The sequence below is a fragment of the Oncorhynchus nerka genome, linkage group LG8, assembly GCF_034236695.1.
Source record: "Oncorhynchus nerka isolate Pitt River linkage group LG8, Oner_Uvic_2.0, whole genome shotgun sequence".
Lineage (NCBI taxonomy): Eukaryota > Metazoa > Chordata > Actinopteri > Salmoniformes > Salmonidae > Oncorhynchus > Oncorhynchus nerka.
Window position 1 is genome coordinate 29,776,214 of NC_088403.1, and position 15,043 is coordinate 29,791,256.

Consider the following 15,043-nt stretch of genomic DNA (forward strand, 5'->3'; position numbering starts at 1 on the left):
TGGTTATTGAGTAGACTGATACCCCATTTCATTGATCCCCAATCCTTAGGGAAAGCTATACGGTGCAATATGAACATCAATACACATAATAGGTTGACTGGGGAGGTGATTTCACACAGTCACAGTCCTGCAATAAGAGCTACAACGCTAATATTTGCGTAAACTCTTGACAGTTGTGTTCTGTGGGTGTCACCGAGTAGACTGATAACCCCATTTCATTGCTTCACATTCCAACCTTGTTTAACATGATCTAGTCTAAATATGGCATGATTCCACCAATTGTAACCTTCAGTATCACTTTGAAAGAGGTATGTTTATTTTGAAGGCAAATCGCTAATTCCACTATTGTGCATAATCCTTATTGTGGCTAGCTTCACAGCACATAACCCGGTCCGGTCGAGGCTCACTAGCCAGATGAAGCTAGCTGGCTGCTTATAACGTTAGTTTTGGGCAACAGGGTTAAGTAGCTGGCTAGCTATTTATTTTCATGAACTGAAGTTCAATTTCAATAGGCGAACAAAAAGTGGCTACCTAGCTAATACTTACTCACAAGGATTCCTAAATCATTGCTAAGAATAATGAAAATAACTGCAGTTTCTACTGGTCATTGTTTTCAGGCTGGTTGTATTGGTGCTAGCTAAGTACCAAGCTAAAGCTAGCTACCCCTGAAGTTGCGGTTGAACAAATAATGCTTTATTACCATCGCGGTATTGTAAAATAGTGTTATTTGACACGTAAAGATCCAAACGGCGTTCCATAGTATGTCGTGAAGCTAATGGCAGTGAAGCCATTACTGTGTAACTCAAGTAGGGCAACGTGTACCGGTGCTCGACCAGTCGGAGAAAGCTAACATTTTAATTACATTTGAATTGAACCTTTATTTAACTATGCAAGTCAGTTAAGAACAAATTCTTATTTACGATGACGGCCTACCCACGACAGAACGGTTGGTTGTCAAGGGCAATGAATTCCACTATCTTGGCGTTTATGGATTTCACCTTTGAGTTGTCTCGCTGAAATGTTCTTACTCTTTCAAATGACTGCTCGACTTGTTGACTGCTTGATCCCCACAGCAGATATTGTGGGCTAGGTTAGGAATGCTGTGTTGCACGAGTAGCGCAAAATTGTACGTGGCTTCATTACGTCATGTATCTAGGTTATATAGGTATGCACATCAGCTTTAACATCGGTTTTGGACTTCACCGTTAAACTAGACATCGGGCCGATACCGATGTTGGCATTTTTAGCTAATCTCATCGGATTCCGATATGTTCACCAATATATTGTGTATCTTAAGTCTGGTTCATCCTTGGGAGCAATTTCCAAATGCCTGATCTGTACAAACAATAGTACACAAGTATAAACACCATGGAATCACGCAGCCGTCATAACGCTCAGGAAGGAGACACGTTATGTCTCCTAGAGATTAACGTACTTTGGTGTGAAAAGTGCAAATCAATCCCAGAAGAACATGTTGTGGGGGTGCTTTTCTGCAGGAGGGACTGGTGCACTTCACAAAATAGATGGCATCATGAGGCAGGAAAATTATGTGGATATATTGAAGCAACATCTCAAGACATCACTCAGGAAGTTAAAGCTTGGTCGCAAATGGGTCTTCCAAATGGACAATGACCCCAAGCATACTTCCAAAGTTGTGGCAAAATGGCTTAAGGACAACAAAGTCAAGATATTGGAGTGGCCATCACAAAGCCCTGACCTCAATCACATAGAAAATGTGTGGGCAGAACTGAAAAAGTGTGTGCGAGCAAGGAGGTCTACAAACCTGACTCAGTTACACCAGCTCTGTCAGGAGGAATGGGCCAAAATTCACCCAATTTATTGTGGGAAGCTTGTGGAAGGCTACCTGAAACGTTTGACCCAAGTTAAACAATTTAAGGCAATGCTACCAAATACACTCAATTACTATGTAAACTTCTGACCCACTGGGAATGTGATGAAAGAAATAAAAGCTGAAATAAATCATTCTCTCTGCTATTATTCTGACATTTCACATTCTTAAAATCAAGTGGTGATCCTAACTGACCTAAAACAGGGAATTTTTACTAGGATTAAATGTCAGGAATTGTGAACCTGATTTTAAATGTATTTGGTTAAGGTGTATGTAAACTTCGGACTTAACTGTACATACATACAGTACCAGTCAAAAGTTTGGACACACCTACTCATTCAAGGGTTTTTCTTTATTTTTACTATTTTCTACATTGTAGAATAAAAGTGAAGACTTCAACTATGAAATAACACACATATGGAAGAATCATGTAGTAACCAAGAAAAGTGTTTAACATATAAAAATATATTTGAGATTTTAGGTTCTTCAAAGTAGCCACCCTTTGCCCTGATGACAGCTTTGGACACTCTTGGCATTCTCTCAACCAGCTTCACGTGGAATGCTTTTCCAACCGTCTTGAAAGAGTTCCCACATGCTGATCACTTGTTGGCTGCTTTTTTCCTTCACTCTGGGGACCACTCATCCCGAACCATCTCATTTGGGTTGAGGTCGGGTAATTGTGGAGGATAGGTCATCTGATGCAGCACTCATCACTCTCCTTCTTGGTCAAATAGCCCTTACACAGCCTAGAGGTGTGTTGAGTCATTGCCCTGTGGAAAAATAAGTGATAGGCTCATTATGCGCAAACCAGATGGGAGGAGGATGGCGTCGGAGGGGAAGGCTGCCGTCTTATTGCTCACCTCAAACTGGCTGAGGAGTTCTTCAATGAGTCAGACGGGAGGAATATAATACAGACACCAGGTCCAGATCCCCGTTATTAGCTGGAGATGGAAATGTAGATTTCACGGAAAGAGATCAGGGTGTCTTGTGAGGATCAGGCGACAAGTGGCTATCCTGACCTTGCCTTCCGTCCTGCTAGCTAACATTGAATCGCTGGAAAATAAATGTGACGAACTGAAAGCATGTTTATCCTACCAATGGGATAATTAAACTGTAATATCTTATGTTTCACCGAATCGTGGCTGAACGACAACATTAAGAACATACAGTTGGTCGGTTATACACTCTATCGGCAGGACAGAACAGCGCCCTCTTGTAAGACATGGGGCATTTATGTATGCAACAGCTGGTGCACTATGCATTTATGTAAACAACAGCTGGTCCATGACAGCTAAGGAAGTCTTGACGTTTTGCTTGCCTGAGGTAGTGTGGTCTACAGCTTATCATGAGATACACTATCCTACCTAGAGTTTTCATCTGTATTTTTCGTAGCTGTCTACATACCACCACAGACCGATGCTGGCACGAAAACCGCTCTCAATGAGCTGTATACCGCCATAAGCAAACAGAAAAACTCTCATCCAGAGGGAAAAAAATTATTCGGCCGATTAATCGGTATCGGCTTTTTTTGGTCCTCCAATAATCTCTATCGGGCGTTGAAAAATCATAATCGGTCGACCTCTAAACTCGAATGAACCTGTCCTCTGCAGCAGAGGCGGTCCTCATGAGAGCCAGTTTTGTCATAGTGCTTGATGGTTTTAGCGACTGCACTTGTAGAAACTTTCAAAGTTCTTGACATTTTCCAGATTGACTTACCTTCATGTCTTGAAGTACTGGCCTGTCATTTCTCTTTGCTCATTTGAGCTGTTCTTGCCATAATAAGGACATGGTATTTTACCAAATAGGGCTATCTTCTGCATACCACCCCTACCTTGTCACAACACAACTGATTGGGTCAAACGCATTAAGAAGGGAAGAAATCCCACAAATTAACTTTTAACAAGGCGCACCTGTTAATTGAAATGCATTCCAGGTGACTACCTCCTGATGCTGGTTAAGAGAATGTGAAGAGTTTGCAAAACTGTCAAGGCGAAGGGTGGCTACTTTTAATAATCTCATCTGAAATATATTTTCATTTGTTCAACACTTTTTTTGGTTACTAAATGATTCCATGTGTTATTTCATAGTTTTGATGTCTTCACTATTATTCTACAATGTAGAAAATAGTACAAATAAAGAAAAACCCTTGAATGAGTCGGTGTGTTGGTACTATACATATACACTGCTCAAAAAAAGAAAGGGAACACTAAAATAAGACATTCTAGATCTGAATGAATGAAATATTCTTATTAAATAGTATTTTCTTTACATAGTTGAATATGCTGACAACAAAATCACACAAACATTATCAATGGAAATCAAATTTATCAACCCATGGAGGTCTGGATTTGGAGTCACACTCAAAATTAAAGTGGAAAACCACACTGCAGGCGGATCCAACTTTGATGTAATGTCCTTAAAACAAGTCAAAATGAGGCTCAGTAGTGTGTGTGGCCTCCACGTGCCTGTATGACCTCCCTACAACGCCTGGGCTTGCTCCTGATGAGGTGGCGGATGGTCTCCTGAGGGATCTCCTCCCAGACCTGGACTAAAGCATCCACCAACTCCTGGACAGTCTGTGGTGCAAAGTCCAGGTCTGGGAGCGCCTCCATGCTCTGGACACTACGCTGACAGACATAGCAAACCTTCTTGCCACAGCTCGCATTGATGTTCCATCCTGGATGAGCTGCACTACCTGAGCCACTTCTGCGGGTTGTAGACTCCGTCTCATGCTACCACTAGAGTGAAAGCACCGCTAGTATTCAAAAGTGACCAAAACATCAGCCAGGAAGCATAGGAACTGAGAAGTGGTCTGTGGTCACCACCTGCAGAACCACTCCTTTATTGAGGGTGTCTTGCTAATTGCCTATAATTTCCACCTGTTGTCTATTCCATTTGCACAACAGCATGTGAAATTTATTGTCAATCAGTGTTGCTTCCTAAGTGGACAGTTTGATTTCACAGAAGTGTGATTGACTTGGAGTTACATTGTGTTGTTTAAGTGTTCCCTTTATTTTTTTTGAGCAGTGTATATAAACTCAATATTAGGAAGGTGTTCTTAATGTTTTGTACACTCAGTGTATGTGATCTTATACAATGTAAGCAAGGTTTTAAATTATTATGTTTTAGTAAAATATTATATCTGTTTGGGTCAATTTATATCTTATGGTCAATTTGCATTCTTCAAATGATTTGTAATTGCTCTGGCCACTTGACCATCTGCTCAAGAAAAAATTGACCTGCGGCTGAATCTAGTTGACGATCCCTGGTGTACTGTGTGAGTGAGTGCAACCACTAGAGAGAGGGTGAGTTAGAGTATGAGATGGAATGAGCGAAAGGGAGGGAGAAAGAGGTTGCTTTTCTCCCTGTGCTGCTGATCCAAGATTCTGGACTCTGTCCAATGGGAACAGCTAATCTAGTAACTCTATATCTACGCTGCAGGGTGGCAGAGAGGGATCTGCTCCAGTTACTGAAGGTGGGACCAGCAGCATATGTTTTTTCATTGTTGGATATAAAAGACTGCCCAATGCACACACGCACATTGGAGGACAGCTGTGGCTTCCTTGGCCCTCGGTTCTTCTCATATTTCCTTGCCAGCTCAGCTCATGCTGCTGAGCTGAAGTAAATAGTTAAATAAAGGTTCAATGAAAACATTTAAAAAATGCAGCAGGAAAGAGTGAGTGTGTGTGTCACTCCCTACAGCAGCAGACAACCTTGGTCTCAGCAACCCAATCCTCCACAGCCTGCCCATTTTCCTAGCCTGTCTGCCCAAGGACAGTGATGCCCTGAGGGGCAGACACAGGCATACTCAGCCCCAGCCACATGACCAGGCCTGTGTCCCGCACAGGATAGAGTTGTTGGAATGGTAACATAGCATGTTAATATATAGCCTTATTGGCATTACTGCATTCAATACTGTCAAACTGTGTGTGTGTGTGTGTAGACCACAAGTGTGGCTGATAAGATAAATGGAGAATGTTCTGTTGGAAAATCCTATTCATGAACTCCGAACACACTCTTCCCCTCCTGCTCACTCTGTTTTTCTCTCTCACTCTTCTGCTCTCTCTGTTTTTACCTCCCTTTCAATATAAGGGCTTTATTGGCATGGGTATCATATGTTTATATTGCCAAAGCAAGTGAAGTAGATAAATACAAATTAACAGTGAACATTACACTCACAAAAGTTCTAAAAGAATAAAGACATTTCAAATGTGCAAATAGTTAAAGTACAAAAGGGAAAATAAATAAACATAAATATGGGTTTTTATTTACAATGGTGTTTGTTCTTCACTGGTTTCCCTTTTCTTGTGGCAACAAGTCACACATATTGCTGCTGTGATGGCACACTTGTATTTCACCCAATGGATATGGGAGTGTATCAAAATGTTTTTTTCCCCGAATTCTTTGTAGATCTGTGTAATCTGAGGGAAATATGTGTCTCTAATATGGTCATACATTTGGCAGGAGGTTAGGAAGTGCAGCTCAGTGTCCACTTCATTTTGTGGGCAGTGTGCACATAGCCTGTCTTCTCTTGAGAGCCAGGTCTGCCTACGGCGGCCTTTCTCAATAGCAAGGCTATGCTCACTAAGTCTGTACATAGTCAAAGCTTTCCTTAACTTTGGGTCAGTCACAGTGGTCAGGTATTCTGCCACTGTATACTCTCTGTTTAGGGCCAAATAGCATTCCAGTTTGCTATGTTTTTTTGTTAATGCTTTCCCCTCTCTCTCTTGCTTCCCCCCCCCAGCAGGTTTGTTGTGCTTCAACAGATGCGCGCACATGTCAACACACCTTTGTTTTACTATCCTTGTGGAGACCAAACAGTTGATTCCCATCCAAAATCCTATTTTCTCTAACCTTAACTCTACACCTAATCCTTAACCCCTAACGTAACCCTAAACCTAACCCCTAAGCCTAGAATGAGCTTTTTACTTATGGGGACTGGTGGAATGTCCCCACAACGATAGTAAAACTAAAAACACATGCGCGTGCACACACACCTGCACACACACACACACACACTCCATTAACTAAATTTGTTTTAATGAGATCAACTCTAGCCGAGAAGAGAACCAGGTCATACCCGTGCAACACACACCCACACCCACACCCACTCTTAAACCTGACATCAAAGCGTCCCTGCCTTCGCCCAGCTAGGTACATGGTGGGTGTTAGGGCATGTGGGGGGCAAAAGGTGGGGGAGACTAATCTTTCATCCCCTAACACACACACACACACTGTGTTTCATCGATTTTCATTGGTAGATTAGTGGTTGACTGGGGGTGGGGGTGGGGGTGCTGCTATATGCGTTGGCCTGGGGCATATTTGAGGGCACAGATAGAAATGTCATTAGAGATGATGTGATTCCTCATGTCTGTTCTACACTATATATTTGTATCTGATCGTTCTTTGACGTTGTGCCCTACTGGCTGGCATCTGTACACCTGGAGGTGATTTGAGCCTATAAGCTTAGTCTGGACATGGTGAGTGTATGTGCACTTGGGGTCATTGATTGAATGATCCCAGGGATTCCTGCAATGCACGCTCATGCCATCAGGAATGACAGAGGAATTTTAAGGATGACCCGAGATGTGTGTCTAGACAGACAGATGGTGTCTCAAGTGTATGCAGTTGAGCTGATGATCTCAGAGGGAGTGAAAGAGAAAGGTACAGTACATGACCAAAAGTATGTGGACGTCGAACATCTTATTCCAAAATCCTGGCCGTTAATATGGAGTGTGGGTTCACCCGTTTTGCTGCTGTAACAGCGTCCACTGTCCTGGGAAGGTTTTCCACTAGATGTTGGAACATTGCTGCAGGGTCTTGCTTCCGTTCAGCCACGAGCATTAGTGAGGTCGGGCACTGATGTTGAGCGATTAGGCCTGGCTCGCAGTCGCTTCAGCACCTCGGCGGTCCCGTTCTGTGAGCTTGTGTGGCCTACCACTTCGCGGCTGAGCCGTTGTTGCTTCACAATAACAGCACTTACAGTTGACCGGGGTATCTCTAGCAGGGCAGAAATTTGATCAACTGACTTGTTGTAAACGTGGCATCCTATGACTGTGCCACGTTGAAAGTCACTGAGCTCTTCAGTACGGGCCATTCTACTGCCAATGTTTGTCTATGGAGATTGCATGGCTGTGTGCTCAATTTTATACACCTGTCAGCAACGGGTATGCCTCAAATAGCCTAATCCACTAACTTGAAGGCGTGTCTACATAGTTTTGTGTATATAGTGTAGATGGCTGGAGAGATGGATAGCTAGATATTCTTGGTCCTCTTCTTGTCTGTCTGATGTGATGTTTTCATGATGTAGTGGATAACTGTATCCCATGTGTGAGACACACACACACACACCGCACCCTTCACTGCTAGCTGGCAGTGTGTTATCGCTGTGTCCAGTACGGGATGGTGTGAGGGGGTTAGAGGGAGGAGGGGGTCCTACTCTCGAGGGGAGTCACCGCGGCAACACAATGGGCAGGGAAACTGGCCTGAGGCAGAGAGAACAAGGTGTTTCCTATGACCTGGCTTACTGCTGTGTCAGCATGCGTGCGCACACACACACACACACTGATACACATACTGATACACATAAACACACACACTGATACCCACACCATACATACACACATGCACACACACACACACACTGATACACACATACTGATACACATAAACACACACACTGATACCCACACCATACATACACACATACACACATGCACACACCCACACTGATACACACATACTGATACACATAAACACACACACTGATACCCACACCATACATACACACATGCACACACCCACACTGATACACACATACTGATACACATAAACACACACACTGATACCCACACCATACATACACACATGCACACACCCACACTGATACACACATACTGATACACATAAACACACACACTGATACCCACACCATACATACACACATGCACACACCCACACTGATACACACATACTGATACACATAAACACACACACTGATACCCACACCATACATACACACATGCACACACACACACTGATACACACATACTGATACACATAAACATACACACTGATACCCACACCATACATACACACATGCACACACACACTGTATTCTACATGCATTTATGCATATTTATCATACGCACATAAATCATACACTAACATATCTGCACAACACATTATTAATTGATACACTTACACACATACAGTAGATCCTACACAAATGGATGCACACACAACACAGCCATACTATCGGATCAGGAAGGTATTTGTGTTGCTATGAAATGTGGCCAGTTCTCCCAGTTTGCTGGCCTTTTCACCTCCCATCACACTCAGCCAGCCAGCCTGCCTCGGCCAATCACTGCAGCCGCTGGACTAGGTCTGTCACTGCAGCCCACCAATCACATCACACTACACAACCACATGACGACCACTGCTGTTACTTAGGGTGTGGCCAGTCTGAGGACACTGATGGGGAGGTCAGTGAGGGCGTGTGTGTGTGTGTGTATGACTGCTATTCCTATATTTAGCTGGTACTGTGGATTTGAAGTTGACCTCTGTGTTGCACCTCTCATTATGTCATTTTAGCCACAGTAGATGGCCTTGACAAATGATGGATGTGTGTCTGCTTCTGCATCTGTGTGGGTATGTATGTTTAAGCGTGTGTGCATGTGTGTGTATTAATGCATTTTGTTTGGATGTTAAATGAATGTTTAGTTGGTGCTTTATGAAGGCCCTAGCTGAGTGCTGAGGGGAGGTGTGGTGACTGCAGTATTCCTCTACTCATCATAAATATTAGATTAAAAGGAGGCGTAGTTAATTTATGAACGGGGCTATTTTAGCACATCCGTGTGTTCTCCGCCTCTCATGCGTACTCTTGCAGCGTAAGGATTGGGCTTCTCACGGTCTGTGTCCATGTGTTGGTAGCATGTACAATAACAGTCCATACGGGGTTAAAAACCTAATCACGACAACACAACGTACTTACTCCAGCCCAACTGTGCCGATCTCAACATAAGGAAGCTAACGTGTCGCTATGTGAGCAACATTGGACTAGAAGTTACAAGTTACTTGTTTACGCCTGGCCACCTAAAATGTGTGTGGGTCCAGTGCTGACCTTTACCCTCTGTGCCCTGCCAGCCCAGCCAACCCTGAGGAGTGTGTGATGGAGAAGATGAAGAGGTTTAAGCGGCGTCTGTCCCTGACGCTGCGCTCCAGCCACACCATAGACGAGTCTCTGTCTGAACTGGCCGAGCAGATGACCATCGAGGACGGCGGCAACAAGGACAATGGTCAGTAGCGTGTGTGTGTGTGTGTGAGAGAGAGAGAGTATTAGAGATTGTATTAGTAAACAAACAGAGCACACACGCTCCAGTGCTCTGTGCCAGTCCCAGTGATAAGAGACTGATGATGTTACTATTCTGAAGTGACTCTTGACTGAATGCCAGTAGAGAAGGATACAGCCAGTGGACACACACACTAGGGCCCTTTGGTCACCCCGAGGATACAGTTGAAATGTTTGATGTAGCTGGCAGCCAGCAGTATCCTTTCTTGCCATCTGAAGTGATTTAATTTGATGGCTAATGAGAGTTTAAAGAGATGGTGTGCCAATGGCCAGAGGGAGACCGAGAGAACAGGGTGAGAGACATGGAGAGGGAGACCGAGAGAACAGGGTGAGAGACATGGAGAGGGAGACCGAGAGAACAGGGTGAGAGACATGGAGAGGGAGGCCGAGAGAACAGGGTGAGCGACATGGAGAGGGAGGCCGAGAGAACAGGGTGAGCGACATGGAGAGGGAGGCCGAGAGAACAGGGTGAGAGACATGGAGAGGGAGACCGAGAGAACAGGGTGAGAGACATGGAGAGGGAGACCGAGAGAACAGGGTGAGAGACATGGAGAGGGAGACCGAGAGAACAGGGTGAGCGACATGGAGAGGGAGACCGAGAGAACAGGGTGAGAGACATGGAGAGGGAGACCGAGAGAACAGGGTGAGAGACATGGAGAGGGAGACCGAGAGAACAGGGTGAGAGACATGGAGAGGGAGACCGAGAGAACAGGGTGAGAGACATGGAGAGGGAGACCGAGAGAACAGGGTGAGAGACATGGAGAGGGAGACCGAGAGAACAGGGTGAGAGACATGGAGAGGGAGACCGAGAGAACAGGGTGAGAGACATGGAGAGGGAGACCGAGAGAACAGGGTGAGAGACATGGAGAGGGAGACCGAGAGAACAGGGTGAGAGACATGGAGAGGGAGACCGAGAGAACAGGGTGAGAGACATGGAGAGGGAGACCGAGAGAACAGGGTGAGAGACATGGAGAGGGAGACCGAGAGAACAGGGTGAGAGACATGGAGAGGGAGACCGAGAGAACAGGGTGAGAGACATGGAGAGGGAGACCGAGAGAACAGGGTGAGAGACATGGAGAGGGAGACCGAGAGAACAGGGTGAGAGACATGGAGAGGGAGACCGAGAGAACAGGGTGAGAGACATGGAGAGGGAGACCGAGAGAACAGGGTGAGAGACATGGAGAGGGAGACCGAGAGAACAGGGTGAGAGACATGGAGAGGGAGACATGAGAGAACAGGGAGACATGAGAGACAGGGAGAGAGACAGAGAACAGGGTGAGAGACATGGAGAGGGAGAGACATGGAGAGAACAGGGTGAGAGACATGGAGAGGGAGACCGAGAGAACAGGGTGAGAGACATGGAGAGGGAGAGAACAGGGTGAGAGACATGGAGAGGGAGAGAACAGGGTGAGAGACATGGAGAGGGAGAGAACAGGGTGAGAGACATGGAGAGGGAGAGAACAGGGTGAGAGACATGGAGAGAACAGGGTGAGAGACATGGAGAGAACAGGGTGAGAGACATGGAGAGAACAGGGTGAGAGACATGGAGAGAACAGGGTGAACAGGGTGAGCGACATGGAGAGGCCGAGAGAACAGGGTGAGAGACATGGAGAGAGAGAGAACAGGGTGAGAGACATGGAGAGAAGAACAGGGTGAGAGACATGGAGAGGGAGAGAACAGGGTGAGAGACATGGAGAGGGAGAGAACAGGGTGAGAGACATGGAGAGAACAGGGTGAGAGACATGGAGAGAACAGGGTGAGAGACATGGAGAGAACAGGGTGAGAGACATGGAGAGAACAGGGTGAGAGACATGGAGAGAACAGGGTGAGAGACATGGAGAGAACAGGGTGAGAGACATGGAGAGGGAGAGAACAGGGTGAGAGACATGGAGAGGGAGAGAACAGGGTGAGAGACATGGAGAGGGAGAGAACAGGGTGAGAGACATGGAGAGGGAGAGAACAGGGTGAGAGACATGGAGAGGGAGAGAACAGGGTGAGAGACATGGAGAGGGAGAGAACAGGGTGAGAGACATGGAGAGGGAGAGAACAGGGTGAGAGACATGGAGAGGGAGAGAACAGGGTGAGAGACATGGAGAGGGAGAGAACAGGGTGAGAGACATGGAGAGGGAGAGAACAGGGTGAGAGACATGGAGAGGGAGAGAACAGGGTGAGAGACATGGAGAGGGAGAGAACAGGGTGAGAGACATGGAGAGGGAGACCGAGAGAACAGGGTGAGAGACATGGAGAGGGAGGCCGAGAGAACAGGGTGAGCGACATGGAGAGGGAGGCCGAGAGAACAGGGTGAGCGACATGGAGAGGGAGGCCGAGAGAACAGGGTGAGCGACATGGAGAGGGAGGCCGAGAGAACAGGGTGAGCGACATGGAGAGGGAGAGAACAGGGTGAGAGACATGGAGAGGGAGAGAACAGGGTGAGAGACATGGAGAGGGAGAGAACAGGGTGAGAGACATGGAGAGGGAGAGAACAGGGTGAGAGACATGGAGAGGGAGAGAACAGGGTGAGAGACATTGAGAGGGAGAGAACAGGGTGAGAGACATGGAGAGGGAGAGAACAGGGTGAGAGACATGGAGAGGGAGACCGAGAGAACAGGGTGAGAGACATGGAGAGGGAGAGAACAGGGTGAGAGACATGGAGAGGGAGACCGAGAGAACAGGGTGAGAGACATGGAGAGGGAGACCGAGAGAACAGGGTGAGAGACATGGAGAGGGAGAGAACAGGGTGAGAGACATGGAGAGGGAGACCGAGAGAACAGGGTGAGAGACATGGAGAGGGAGACCGAGAGAACAGGGTGAGAGACATGGAGAGGGAGACCGAGAGAACAGGGTGAGAGACATGGAGAGGGAGAAAGAGGGGAAATTGACACACAGGGAAAACGAGCAGCAGTGTGAATGATGGTGTTCTGGAGAGTAGCTCTTTATGTCCTTATATAACAACAGAAGCAGCCTGGTGGGAAGAAACACGTACTGGGAAAATAAACACAACGCAGGGGGACGGCAGGTGATGTTGCCACACTGTTTGTGGAAAAGACATCACACAGAAAAGGAAACCACTCACACGTAAACAAACAGACATTTTGGGCTGTTGAAGTATAAAGCTAAAATCCTCTGGCCTACTTTAGCTTGCGTAAGTGTTATTTTCTACTGTTTTTATATAAAACAAGGAAGCACTCTGTTTACTGAATTCTGCTCAACAGAAGACTGAACAGTATATGAACTTCTTGTTTTATAATGACTGATTGATTCGTTGGTAGAATGCGTGGTTGATTCAATGGTAGAATGTGTGATTGATTCATTGGTAGAATGCGTGGTTGATTCAATGGTAGAATGTGTGATTGATTCATTGGTAGAATGCGTGGTTGATTCAATGGTAGCATGTGTGATTGATTCATTGGTAGAATGCGTGATGAATCGGATGGATGGATAGATGGGCCAATTGATTGACATATTGACTAATTGATTGACATATTGTTTCTCCTTGCAGAGCCGATCGTGCGTAATGGGCGACCACCCTCCTCCCACAGCATGCACTCGTTCCTGCACCAGTACACCGGCTCCTTCAAGAAGCCCCCCCTCCGCAGGCCACACAGTGTCATCGGAGGAAGCCTGGGCTCCTTCATGACCTTCCCCAGCAACGGAAGCCGCCTCGGTGAGTTACACAGAGAGAGAAACAAACAGACTCGGAGATGCACAAGCACGTATACACTAACGGCACACATGCTTGCACACACACACACACTCATTCAAACATGCAGGCATATTTACTAATGACACACCCACTAGCAGCACCACTATAAGCAGCCTGTTCTCCTTCATGGCCATGCCACCTAGCTGCCAAGGTGAGTTGCCGTGGAGACGGGCATGCTCGTGCCTGTGCGCCAGGAAGTGACTGAGAAAGAGCAGATTGCGACAGAGGACAAACAGGAAGTGAGTCATAGCCCCTGAGAGTTCTGTCCTGACACGGTCATGGTGTGACTTTTCATCACACACAACACCAGACTCGTCTGTCTCCGTCTCTATCTCCAACCTTCCTTGCAATTAAGTGCGTTTTGTACGACTCGACCTTTCTCATTCTACACTGTGTGTTTGGATGTTTGTGTGCGTATGTGATTCATTCATTTGTGTGTGTCTGAGGACAAACGCCTTCTCCGCATGTTCTCTGAGCCGTCACCATGACGATAGCTGTTCCTTGCTGTTCTCTGGTCTCCAGGGTGAGCCAACTATCATGGTCTGCAGTCTCGTCGATAAGTTTTCACGAAGAGCTTCTCCTCAGACTGAACTCTGTCCCAGTTAGAGTTACATGAGTTTGGGGATTTTGGGGGGGAACAGACAACCAGGCAAGTCTATCTGGGACAAGATGGAACTAGATTAAAACACACTGTCACACTATGTTAAATGCCTGGTTAGCTCAAACAACCGAGTGGGAGAGAGCGAGGGAGAAATAGGGCCAAGGAGAGGAAAGCGAGTGGAGTTGGAAAGAAAGGAGGTGTATTTGGTAGGCAGAGCAGAAGATAGACGGCCAGAGAGAGAAGCAGAAAGGAGGGGGGTGACAGTAGTGTGCTGGATGATATGATGACAGGCTGCTGGGTTGGAGGTGTTGACACTGATGACGGAGAGAATATGTGCCAGCACACTTAGATACAGCTACTCATTAACTGTGTGTGTGTGTCTATGCATGTATGTTTCGTGTGTGTGTTCACTAGTCCCCCCCCCCACTACGCACCATGTTCTACACCAGAGGCAGTAGTTTTAGTTTTATGACCCTGGAGGAAGCAGTGTTGGTTTGTGTTTCATCTTTGGCCTGTGGGGTGAGAAGGGGAAGGGGTGAG

At 46.3% G+C, this 15,043-nt stretch overlaps 1 protein-coding gene across 1 annotated transcript in view; it reads left to right on the forward strand.

The window, feature by feature from the left end:
• LOC115133100 (cyclin-dependent kinase 17) overlaps window positions 1–15,043 on the forward strand; it is a 37,309-nt gene that overhangs the window by 16,016 nt on the left and 6,250 nt on the right. Inside the window, exons 2-3 of the mRNA XM_065021660.1 lie at window positions 9,995–10,146; window positions 13,699–13,863. Coding sequence (XP_064877732.1) covers window positions 10,020–10,146; window positions 13,699–13,863 — 292 coding nt within the window. The 5' untranslated portion in view covers window positions 9,995–10,019. The remainder of the gene's footprint in view (window positions 1–9,994; window positions 10,147–13,698; window positions 13,864–15,043) is intronic.